General features: G+C 47.8%; 1 protein-coding gene across 1 annotated transcript in view; it reads left to right on the top strand.

Annotated features, from left to right (window-relative positions):
- WDFY4 (WDFY family member 4) overlaps positions 1-12563 on the top strand; it is a 262852-nt gene that overhangs the window by 87711 nt on the left and 162578 nt on the right. The window contains 6 exon segments of the mRNA XM_065893727.1: positions 2448-2521; positions 4556-4717; positions 5329-5420; positions 7220-7319; positions 9467-9672; positions 10475-10644. Of these exon segments, the coding sequence (XP_065749799.1) occupies positions 2448-2521; positions 4556-4717; positions 5329-5420; positions 7220-7319; positions 9467-9672; positions 10475-10644 (804 nt within the window).

Here is a 12563-nt window from a genome sequence, read left to right as displayed (position 1 = left end):
AAAAACCCACACTAAAACAAAATGAAATGAAATAAAATTTTTAAAATATTGGGAGGAGAGACTTTCAAAAAGAAGAAGAGTTTCCCCAGTGTCTGCCTACATCAGGTGAAGTAAGGGCAGGGCTGTGTGGGTTGTGTTTAGAGGTCACTGACGGGCCCAGTGAAGAGTAAATGGTGGGGTCAGACATGAGGTGAAGAGCGGGGAGGAGGCAGGAAGGAGACAGTCACTGGGCTTTTGAAGAAGAAAAAGAGAGAGAAGAAAATAGAAGGAGAAGCGTTTCAGAACTTAGATGGGAGACTTGAGCAGTGAAAAGGGGGTGGTTAAAATACCAGTGTGAGAATCAAACTGACAGGACAAGTCCTTCAAGGAAAGGGAGGGTTTGGAGACCAGAGAGTGGGTTACAGGAGAAGGCGCGTGATCCTTGATGCCAGGTGTGCAGCCGGGAGGGACAGGAAGTTGAGAAGCTGCAAGGGACAGGAAGTCGAAGTCACGCATGTCTTAGGCTTGTGGTCTCAGAAAAGGCCACCTCTTTCTGAGAGTGAGGTGGTCCCAGGAGTGGGGAGAGAACAGAATTTGATATTCGAACAAACTTAAGCCAGACATCTCGATGCAGTCTTTCGTACAGGGGTTATGTGACACAGGATGACAACCGCAGGATTCAATTATGCATGTTTCCCAAAATTCAGACAGTTGGTATTATATAAAATAATTTCTAAAACAGCTAGGCAGCCTCAAATGTGCTGTGGCAACTTCTTATTGTTCTAAAGCTCTGGAAAAGGGAACGGGGGGAGGGGTATTGTTTCGTGGGAAGGGTAAGGGGTACCACAGGGTTCCTGTCTTACTTTCTCAGCTCTTCCAGCTCCCGACACAGAGCATGCTGTATCATTTGCTCATGATTGCCTTCGTGAATGAATGAATGAATTCCAAGTATGCAAAGCTCTTGGCACCCTCTCGAGTATGTTGGGATGCCATGTCTGGCTACGCCTACCTTCCTGGGAGCTACATCGATCCACACCAGCTCTCTTAAATGGCAGCTGCCCCACCTCTGTGTGTACTCGGCAGTGGCTGTGCTTACAGGAGCTGGAAATCTGTCAGCCTGTTTCTGGCTTAAGAGAAATGCACTTATCTTACTTTGGTTTACTTTGCATTCACTCCTTTAAAAAATGTAATGGATCCTTATTAAGTGCCCACTACATGGCATGTGTAATGCTGGGCCCTGGGGATTGGGGAGGAACATTCTCTGCCTTCCTGATAAACTTATGTCCACTGAGACTCTTCTGTTTTCCCCAGTAAGTAAAAGGATGGAGCCATGGCCACCGGCTTGGTTCAGGTGAGGTTGATTATTGACCCTCTGGGTCACTGTCTGAAGGAGATGCCTGTAGGGGAACACAGAGAGGAGGCAAGAGGGTGGGCTTCATGGTCAGACTGACCAGGCTTTGAAGCCATCTCCGCCAGTTAAAAACCGTGGGGCGCCAGACAAGTTACTCAGTCTCTCTGAGCCTCACTGTTCTTACCTACTAAACGCAGGTAATGGTATCATTTTAGGACTTTGTATGATGCTTCTTGCCTCAAGCAAATGGTATCATTTGTAAGTGTGAGCTCTTTTTGCTGCTATATGAGTGCACTCTTATAATCCTACATCTGAACCATATAGATTCTGGGCCTTAGGAAACGCCAGCATTTAGATGAGAAATAGTAGAGCTCTCTAAAGGGAAGTAGAAATGAGGCATGAAGGCACACCATCACCTCTGCCCCAGAAGGATGGGGAGCAGCTGCATTTTGTTTACAATGAAGAAAGCAACCCCAGTGATAAAGTTCACTCTCAGAATCTCAGTGCATTTCACACCTGCATGTCACTCACAATTCTGTTTACAGGAGATGGGAACATGGGCTGTGCTGCAGGTTCTATAGATAGGGGAACTGAAGAAACTGCATGCACAAGTTGCTACAGCATAAAACCTGAGAGGTGGGACTCAGCTTCTAATTCCAGTCCTATCACTTGCGGGTGGTGAGGTACCTGTCACTCAGTGGTCTGTCTCAGCCTGTCTTCTCACATCTCTGAATTGGGAGCACTGGTATTTGCCTTGTAGGATCCAATGAAAATGAGATGTTGTTTGGTGTGTGGACACAACAGGTTGCAGGGCCCCAGGGTGGGACACACGTAGGAGATGGTTAGTGCAGGTGTCCTTGGTTAGAATCTAGACCCACAGTAAAGCTCCAGAGAGCAGCAGAGATGGGGACGATAGGAATGGTGTTTACACTTGCCCCGGGGGCAGGTGCCCTCTACTTTCTAGCTGTCAGGAAAGCTAGTCTGATTCCAGAGCTGGTAAGCTGTGTTAGTGATTCCACGTCAGAGGAGACCATGCCCAGCACCGTACCTGCTCACGCTGCCTGGAAACCCTTCTCTCCACACACCTTGGTTTCACTGTGTTTGTTCTGTCTTCTAGCTTTGGATGAATGCTGCGGACAACTTGGAGCTCTCCCTCTTTTCCCATCTTGTGGAAATCCTTCAATCACCAAGGTAAGCTGGGCTTTGGCAGCCTGGGGGTACAGTCAAAGGCTTCATGCCAAGAACAGGGACTGAAAGGACAGGACAGCCGGTGGTTCAGCAACCACGGCCTTCTCCCCTCCCAGAGCACTGGGTCCCCAGGTGGTAGCATGTCTGTCTTAGTCTGCACAGCTGCTGTAATGAGAATACCATAGACTGGGTAGCTTACAAATCACAGAAATTTATTTCTCGCAGTTCTGAAGGCTGGAAGTCTAAGGTCAAGGCTCTGGCAGATTGAGTGTCTGGTGGGGACCTACTTCCTGGTTCATAGTTGCTGTCTTCTCACTACAACCTCACATGGCAGGAGGGGTGAGGGAACTCTCTGGGGTGTCTTTTATGAGGGTGCTAGTCCCATTCATGAGGGCTCCACTCTCATAACCTAAGCATCTCTCAAAAGCCCCACCTCCAAATACCATCACACTGAGTGTCACTTTTTGAATTAGTCAGGGCTCTTTTGATTGCAAGTGGCAGAAATACAGCTCAAACCAACTTAAGGAAGGAAGAAAGGGAGGGAAAAAAGGAAGGTGGAGAAAGGGGAAATTTATTGGCTCATACAGTTGACCGAGGCAGAGCTTCACATGTTGTCTGGGTGATGCTCAGATTACTTTAGCTGAGATCTGTCCCTAGTCTCATCTCTGCTTTCTTCTGTGCTAACTTCTGTCTGGCTGGGCATCCTCACAGCATGTCCTCTGCCCAGCACAGTCGGCAGACAGGGCTTCTTTTTCACTCAATAGTCCTAGCAATAGGATGGAGTCTCACGGGGCCATCTCGGGTCATGTGGCCAGGCAGCATGACTTCCCCTCTGGAGCGGATGGAGGGGAGTTAGGAAGAGGTAATTCCCAAGGAGAACCAGGGATGAGAATATGGGAGAAGGGAGGCAGGGGTGCCAGCCTATCAATCCACCTCCTTCCTCACAAATAAAGCTGTTCACACACACCCCCACCTGCCTCCTCACGTGTCAGCTCTTCTGGAGATCATTAGGACCTCGGTGTTTTGAATGTATTTGCAGCCATCTTTTCATGCAGCCGTTCATGATGGCCTATCTATTATAAACCCACTCCATTCCATACCAGTTCTTAGTGCTAGAAGTTCAGAGAAGGACAAGACATAGCCCTGTGGTGGAGGAATACAGAAGAGCAGGCTACTCAGTGCTGTGATTCGAAAGAGCACAATGGACAGTGGGGTCTCATAGGTGATGAATGCACATCTTCCCATTGAGCCCATGAGAGCAAGTCACACGCAGGACTGCGCTGGTTCTGCCTCTTTTGTGTATCAGAGATGTGGCACTCGGCAGAATTCAACACAGTAGTACTGAAAAGACAGTTCAAGAAGGAGCAGTCCACCCAGATTCATTCTCCTCCACCTTTATTTTCTTTCTCACTTTCCACTTTCTTTCTGTACCTGTTGTTTTCTAAGAGACGGACACTCACCCTGGAAGCTGTTTTCTTCGGGGGAGTAGAATTTACTGGAAATTGTATTTGCGATTATCCTAAGGAGGGAGTGCGGAGGCTTGAATTCTGTCTCTCTCCCCCTTTGACTCTCAACGGCGTGTTCATCCACTCTGTGGTTTGGGGTGGGCAGGAAGACGCACACCCAGATGGGCTCGCAGAGGCCCACGCTCCGGCTATTGGGAAGTGCTCCACGGTCACACTCCAGTCTGCTCTCTTTGTTCTGAGTTTTCTGAAACCAGCATTAGTTTTCCCTGAGGCTTGGAATTTAAAAGTCAATAGCTGGGGTTGTCTTTGAAGGCAGTTTTCAGGGGTGGGGGCGTGAGGGGGTGGAGGGGTGGAAGGGCACCGGAAGGCTCATCTCCAAGCGGAGCGACTCTGGCACTGGGCAGACACGTATTCGATGGGTGTCTGACAGCATTTTGACGAGTTGCCAAGAGCGCATCGGAGTCAGAGGGCCACGGAGCAAGCCCAGCCTGTGGAACCTTTTTAGCAGAAGCATAGCAAATTTGGTTCATTCCAGTAAAAGCTTTTACTGCCTCTCTCCTGGGCTCGCCAGGGAAGGACCCCGGAATGCTGAAGTTGCTCACCAGGCACGGCTTATTCCCAAGCTCGTCTTCCTCTTCAACGAGCCAGGCCTCGCCCCCTCCAAGATATCCACCATCATTGCCATCCTGGGCTGTCAGCTGAGGGGCCACTTCAGCCTCCAGGACTTGCACAGGTACTGCGCCAGGTCCCCAGGGGGAAGGGCAGAGCCTCGGGGCTGTTTAATGAGGGAACGTAGGCGCCAGCTCTCCCCTGACCATGCTCAGCCCAGCAGCACTGCCCCTTCAGTGCAGCAGCAGGTTCTATTTCCTTGGAACCTCCTAGGAGTTTCTCTGTTCAGGGCGGAGAGCTGAAAAAAGGGGTGGGTCTGCTAGACTCCCCAGCAGGGCTGTGTGTTCACTGCTCCCTGGTGCGCGGACACACCTCGTGTGCCAAGAACTCCAGAAATTCCGTGAGCACAGGCATCCTCACTGACCAACAGCCCAACATGCCTGCCTTTTGCAGACTTCCCAAAGGATAGTGCCCTCTGGCAGGACATTTCACCTTTTCTGTCCTCATCACTGTTCGTTCTGTTGAGCTGGCAGAGCCAGAGCTCGCTGCTCTGATGAATCCTGACAGATCTGAGAAGTCTTTGGAAATATCACATTGACCACAGAATAACACGATTCCCCTCAAACCCTCCCTTGAAGCCGCATTTAGGTGGATCACTGTAGAAAACCTTCACGTGTGTTTAGGAGACAGGGGCTGAGCCCACATTTGAGCGTGTCCTTCTCTTTCTGTCTTAAGAATCGGGCTGTTTGTTGTGTACACCCTCAAGCCTTCATCGGTGAACGAGAGGCAGATCTGCGTGGATGGAGCCCCGGACCCCTCCGTGCCTGGTGAGAAGACCTTTCCCAGACGCCAGCCTGAAGGCAGCAAGACAACCCCCATGACGGCCCTGAGAGGAACACGCTGTGGGGCCATTGTGCATGCAAGGCTGAGAGGGAGGAGGGGGAAGGCACCCACAGCCGAGCTGTTGTTCCCACACGGTGGCTTATGAGGTCACAGCTCTATGATTATGGTCACGAATAAACACAAATTGTATGTGCTTCCTTCACAACCTGGAATGGCTTCCAAGGCCTCCAGGATAATGCTCAGTTCCCTGTAGACTGGCAGGTGGGAGCCTTCATGCCCCAGCCCTTGCCTTGCTCTCCTGATGAGCCCCAGCTTCAACACTCTGAAGCACGTACACGTCCTAATGTGTGACGGTCCGCCCGTCCATCCATGCTCTGCAGGTGCTGTTCGCTCTGCAGGAATGCCTCCCTTGCCCCGCCCCCACCCCATCTCACCCTGCTAGACCAGCCGTTCCCAGTCCCACAAGCCAGGTTAAGTCATCTCTTCTTTGCTTCTAGAGCCCTTGCGTTTAATCTCATGCAAAGGTCTGTGATTTGTTTCTTTGAGTCTCTCTCTCCCTAACCAGACTCAGAACTGCAGCTACATCGTGTTCCAAATTCCCTCTGCTAGGGCAAATGTGAGGGGGACAACTACTGACTGCTTTGCCCTGGGCCCTCTGGATCTGCTGTGTCCAAGACGGGAGCCTCTAGCTGCACATGGCCATTTAAATTTAAATTCTAATTAGTCGAAATGAAATGCAATTAAAATTCAGTTCATCAGTCACACTAGCCTTGTCCCAAGTGCTTGATAACCACGTGAGGCCAGTGGTTACTGCATTGGACAGGACAGATAGAGAACACTTTTACCGCAAAAGATTCTCTTAGATAGTGTTACTCAATCCAGATAAATTATCTCTTATCCTTAGATCAAGCCTGAAAAGTAGGAATTATTATTCCCATTTTACAGATGAGAAAACGGAGGCTCAGAGAGATTAGGACCTTAATGAGAGATGGGGCCAGAATCCAAATAGAGGGGACTCTGACTCCGGTTCTCCAAGCTGCCTCCTCAGTCCTATTTCTACAGCATGGCGGGTGTGCCCTAAACTGGTGGTAAAATAACTGGCTAACCAAGGGGTAAAATGAATGGATGATGAGACAACAGTGTACTGTTTCGTCAACCCTTCTTCTCATAGGGACTCCATGCTAAAACTTTGATCTCACGAAACATCTTCTATTAAGACAATATTTACATGGCCTTCAGGGTTATAATAACACTTCAGAAGTCAAGTTTCTTCTTCCGTTGGAACCATATACCTCTTGCTACAATTCAAGCTCTAATTTTAGTGCAACATAGACATGCCGAAGGTCTAGCCTAGAAACAGATTGAGAGCAGGAACTCAGATCAAGGATCACAATCTTCACTTCTTTGCCCCCAGTGCCTTGCATAATGCCCAGCATGTAGTAGGTGCCCAGGAAGTGTTGCAGCCTATGATAATTTAAAAAATTCCTCTGCTGGAAGGAGAATTTGACCTTATCATTTTTAGGATTTTTTTTTTTTTTGGTGAGGAGTGGTGATTGGGGAGCATCAAAAACATCTCTAGTTAAAGGGAACTTTAGGAACATTTCCTGAAATTCTTTTTAAGCATTGCATGGAAATCTAGAACTGAAAGCCAAAATTTCAAGTCCAATCCATGTCTCAACTCCTGGGAGAACTAAGCATTTGGTGAATACGATTGCTTACTGCAGCAAATACTATGTCTCTTTACATCTGTTTTTTTCTCAAATCTGAATTTTCTTTTTTGTAGCTGGAAGTCAAACATCTGGAAAGACAATCTGGCTCAGAAACCAGTTGCTGGAGATGCTGCTCAGTGTAATATCTTCTTCCCGACTTCATCTGTCCTCTGAGTAAGTAGCTCCAGAAAGAGTGATTTGGCATGAGGCTGCTTCATACAGAGTGCGTATTAAAACCTTTTCTTAATGCAACGTTTAGCATCTCTGAGTTGGTTTTCTGCACTAGTCAGAAAGAAAATTATATTTTCTCCACCCAATAAAGCAGACCTTGCCCTAAGATATTCTGATGCAAATGTTAAATGGGCATGAGTAACTCAAAACAGATTTGGTGTAATTACAATAAACGCTTTTTGTCACCATTGCTCTAGTGTCATTGTTTTGGCAGTTGTGATAATTACCGATTTTGATGTCCTATACTTGGCAGACAATAGAATGGAGAAACAGTTAGCCTAAATAACATCTATCAAGGAAAAGGTTTGCCAAATTCTTCTGCTATTTACTGTCATTTAGTTATTTTTCCAAGTTGGAAAAAGAAGTATCTGCCTTCAATTAACTTTCAAAAACAAAGTGTAATCATAAAATTCCATTAACTCTCTCCGACTGCCTGCTTTATCTGAGCTCTGGAGTCATTAATTCAAGAACTATTTGCTGAGTACCTCCTGTGTGCCAGACGCCATTCCTCCCTCTGAAAACGCAGTGCTGAGTAGGAAAGTCTGGATCCTTATTACTCTCACTGAGTTGACATTTTAGTGTGTGTGTGTGTTTGGGGCAGGGAAGAATCAGGGTGGGGAGTTACCCCTCAGTAAAACGGCCTTTCAGATAGCGCTTAAAAAGTCTTTACGTGTCTAGAATCAAAGCGTGGTAGAACTGGAAGATGCCTTTTCACTTTTTTGAAAAGGAATGTAGTGTAGTGCTTAAGCACGTGGGCTCTGACAGCTAGACCTCCTGGGTTCAAATCCCAGCTCTGTCCCCCAGGCACCTCGGGGAGGTTACCTAAGCCTGCCCTCTATGCCTCTCTTCTAGTCATCTTTATGAGGATTAAGATAGTAGCTGCCATAGATGGAAATTAATATGTGGATAGCTCCGAACATGGTGCTTGGGATACTATAAATACTCCATCAGCTAACCACCATCACCATCACCACCACCATTCTCATTACCATCATCATCACTACCACCAACATCCTCCTCCTCCTCCTCATCATAATGAAGGAAGATGACCAGAGCTCATCAAGAGCTCTGCCAAAGCCATCCAGTTAGCAAACGGAGACATGACTAGAAGAGAAGATGGTCTCTTGACTCCTAGTCCTAGTGGCCACGCCCTCACCATGCCTCATCCGGCAGCACGTGCTGAGAACACTGCCCAGCCAGGATGGATCCCTCCCTGGCTCGCACGGGGCTGAGGCCTTTGCTGAACCACTGCCCCTGAGGATTGGCTTCCCATCTCCCTGCCCTCCCTTTCCCTCTAGCAAGTCTGTACTCTCTACACTCATCGTTTCAAAATTCATTTTTGAAAGTGACGGTTAAACATGTATTTTTTTTGTCTAAGCCAATAAAGGTGCATAAATATTGGACTATTCCATTTAGATTAGTTTTGAACAGTGTGTTTAAAAAGGGAGTTCAGTAACTGTTATGTGTTTTATGTGACTGCATTGATGTAATTAGATGGGTGGCCATTCAGACACTGTGTAGGCAGGAATATTAGTGAGTAGGGCTATCAAAGGGCCTGCATATTTTTACATCTCTTGGTACATAGTTTCCAACTGCTTTCAAAAGCTTTGGCCAGGGCTTCCCTGGTGGCGCAGTGGTTGAGAGTCCGCCTGCCGATGCAGGGGACGCGGGTTCGTGCCCCGGTCTGGGAGGATCCCACATGCCGCGGAGCGGCTGGGCCCGTGAGCCATGGCCGCTGAGCCTGCGCGTCCGGAGCCTGTGCTCCGCAACGGGAGAGGCCACAACAGTGAGAGGCCCGCGTACCGCAAAACAAAACAAAAACAAAAACAAAAACAAACAAAAAAAAGCTTTGGCCAACTTACACTTCAGCCATTAATAGGCAAATTCATCTATTTCACAGCAACCTTGCCAGCATTTTATTTTATCGATCTTTTAAAATGTACTTTGCTAAGTGATATCCAGATATTAAACTTAACTCGCCTTTTCTAGGTGACTAGTGAAGCTGAACGTTATTTGAATTTTCTGGACATGTCCTTTGCTTATGGGCTGAGAGGTAATTTTAGCATTTATTGACCCCCTTCCCCCCGCAGGGCAAAGGAAGAGATGTTTCTGAGCCTGGGGCCCGATTGGTTCCTGCTATTCGTGCAGGGCCATGTGCACCCCAGCACAGTGGTGCTGGGATTGAAGCTGCTGCTGCACTTTTTGTCAAACCCCTCCCTCCGTGGGCGATTTAAAGATGGCCTGTCTGTGGGGTCCTGGGTGGAACGCAGCTCCGAGGGCGTGGACATCATGATGGGTGAGTTTGTGGTCATCTCCAGGAGGCAGGGTGCCTCTTGTGGTCTGTGAGTGAGGACCTGCCAGGACTTGCTTGGGACTTTCACAGCTCTGTGCCGTAGGATCACCTTGACCCTGACCCCTTCCCTCCCATCAGCCCCAGCCCCCTCGGACTTCCTTTTTAGGATCCCACCATGGCCTCACTGCTCTTCAGATGCTGGGGATTTCTTCCCATTCCTCAAAGCCTCCTTAGCTCTTTCCCTCTTCCTGGGATGCTTCCCCCACCCTCAGTACCAGCATGGCTCTCCTGTTTGATGGGGATTCATCCTTCAGCTCTTGATTCAAATGTTACTTCCTCTAGGAGAGGAGGAGAGTCCCGTACGGATTAGGGCACCTCTGTTACACCCTCTCTTTTATTTTTTATAGTGCTTATCATCGTTTATACATATTTATTTAGGTATTTAATTCTGTAAAGTCTGTCCCTCCCACCACATTGTAAGTAGTTGATAAAGGCCTGGGGTTCTGTATATTTTGTCAAAACACTATGTTCTTATTGCATAATGCAAAGAGGTCTTATTGCCTCTAAGGTGGTAGGCACCAAATAAGCATCTGGTTTTGAACGAATGAATGAGCATGTCAGGAATAGGAAAAGTTCTTGTTGAGCACTTTCTTGTGCTCCAGTATGTATGACATATATTTCCATCTGGCATCTCTGTGGGATGGGTGGGTGGTAGGGGATTCCTTTCTGCGTCCAGTTCTCACCTTGACCAGAAGCAACAGCAGTTTTTCTCAATTGGATTCTGTGCCCCTCTCCCTGATGATAGATAACCTGAAGAGCCACCCTCCCACGCCTGACCAGAGCCCCTGCCTGCTTCCTGGGTTCCAAGTCTTGAGTGACTTTCTGGCCCACCATGTTCATATTCCGGAAGTCTACCTCATCGTGTCCACCTTCTTCCTACAAACACCACTTACAGAGCTGATGGACGGGCCCAAAGTAGGTTCTTGGGGTTCCTGGGATGGAGTGACACACTTGGCTTTCTGATTCTGTATGACCAAGGCAGATCCCTAATACTCCCCGCCTTCCTCCATGTTTTCCAGCTTTCGTCCTGACCCACTTCCTTCCCTAGCAGTCCCCACCCCTGGCTAGCTTTTCAAATACCCTTCACTTCTTCAGCCTCTGCCTCTCATGTCCCTCCCAGCAGGTCTCTGTTTTTATCAGTTCCTCTTTGAAGTCTTTCTCCTTCTGGGCACAGCTAGAGAAATCACACGATGGCGGGGGCAGCACGAGGAGGTGAATTTCTCCCATAACAGACATAGAGCCTCAGTTTATGTCCTCCAAAGAAACATGTCCCTTTACCTTAGTAATGCCCCTGCTATTCCCCTGAGCTCTAGCGTGACCCTTACATGCCCAAGCCTTCTGGCCCGCAGACACCCTTTGCTCAGATGACTTATGTCATGGTAGGAGTAGAAGCCCCCATGAAGGGGGCACTGCCTCAGGACCCCACCCTCCACCACTTGTATATTCCATGACCCTCTTTATCACCTTCTCTCCACTGTTGCTGGAAGAGCAGCTTTTCAGGGCTGGTCTGGATTCCTTCCACTCCTTTCCCGAGTGACCTCACCCCTTATTATCCCTTCTTCTATATTTTCGGCATCTCTTTCTACTGACTCTTGCCTCATAGACCATAAGTATGATAAATTATGTCCCACCTAAAACCAGAAGCTGCCCCCTTGACTCACACTCTTGACCAGCTCCTGTCCTGTTTATCCCTCTCCTATTTTTCCTTGGCCAATTTTCTCCAAAGAGGAGTCTACACTCACTGTATATACCTTCTCACCAGCCTCTCGTTCACTAACTCACCGACCTGAACCAAATCCAAGGCTTCACTGGCTCCTGTTCCTGTGGGATCACGTTCAGAGTCCCCCAGCCAGCATCAAGACCCTTCCTGATTGGATGTCTCACTTGTCTCCCCAGCCCAGCTTCGTTTCTCGATGGCCCTTTGTGCTGTGACCCTCCTGAGTCATCTCCCCAGTAAGACCAGCTGCTTTGTCCTTGCCTGCCCTGGGCCTTTAACGAGCCCTTTCTCCCGCCATCACCTGCCTGGAAAGGTGTCTTCCCTCAATTCTCAGCTCAGATGCCACCTCCTGCTTAGACTCCCTAGACAACAGGAACCATTCCTCTTTGGGCCTCACCATGCATTCACCTTTGCCTTATATGGCACCAGCACATTTACATCTGCTTCTCTTCTTAGATACTGAGCACCTCAAAAATAGACCCCACCTCTTACCTTCCTGGGCACCTGACAGACAGACTCAGAAATTGTTTTTTGGTCTTGATAGAGTTGAGTTAAACTGCGCTGAATTGACATGGGTGGAGGGGCACCTCTTTGTAAACAGAGGGCTAAAAAATTCACCTCTCGTACACCCTTATATTTGACCTATCTCAATCTTGATATATGCTAATAGTACTAGAGATCACACTTCAAAATAAAGTTCTTAATATGCTGTGCTAAGTTAATCAAAACCCTATATTTTTATTTTTCCAAGACTGTATTGCAGGAAACAAACATTTGCTGAATGTCAGGACCCGTGATAGATGTTTGACATATTTTATTTTCCTTGATATGTATAACAATCATGGGGCAGATAATGTAATTTTCATTACACAGAGAAGGAAACGGAACTGCCAAGAGGCTGAGTAGCTTGTGTAAGCCCAGTTTTTAAAGAGGCAAATCAGATCATCGTGCTTGTCAACCCCATGTTCTCTCTGTTGCACTCTGCAGTTGCCCTAAAGCCTTTGAATTTGTCACATTTTCTGTAATCTCATTTATAAAAATTCATGAAAATTGATTGGGAGATTGAGTATTTGTGATGTCAGACCAAAAGAACTAAATTTCGATACAAGTTGCTGGT

The sequence above is a fragment of the Phocoena phocoena genome, chromosome 16 (genome assembly GCF_963924675.1).
Source record: "Phocoena phocoena chromosome 16, mPhoPho1.1, whole genome shotgun sequence".
In the NCBI taxonomy this organism is placed as follows: Eukaryota; Metazoa; Chordata; class Mammalia; order Artiodactyla; family Phocoenidae; genus Phocoena; species Phocoena phocoena.
This window is presented reverse-complemented; position numbering and strand designations above follow the sequence as displayed.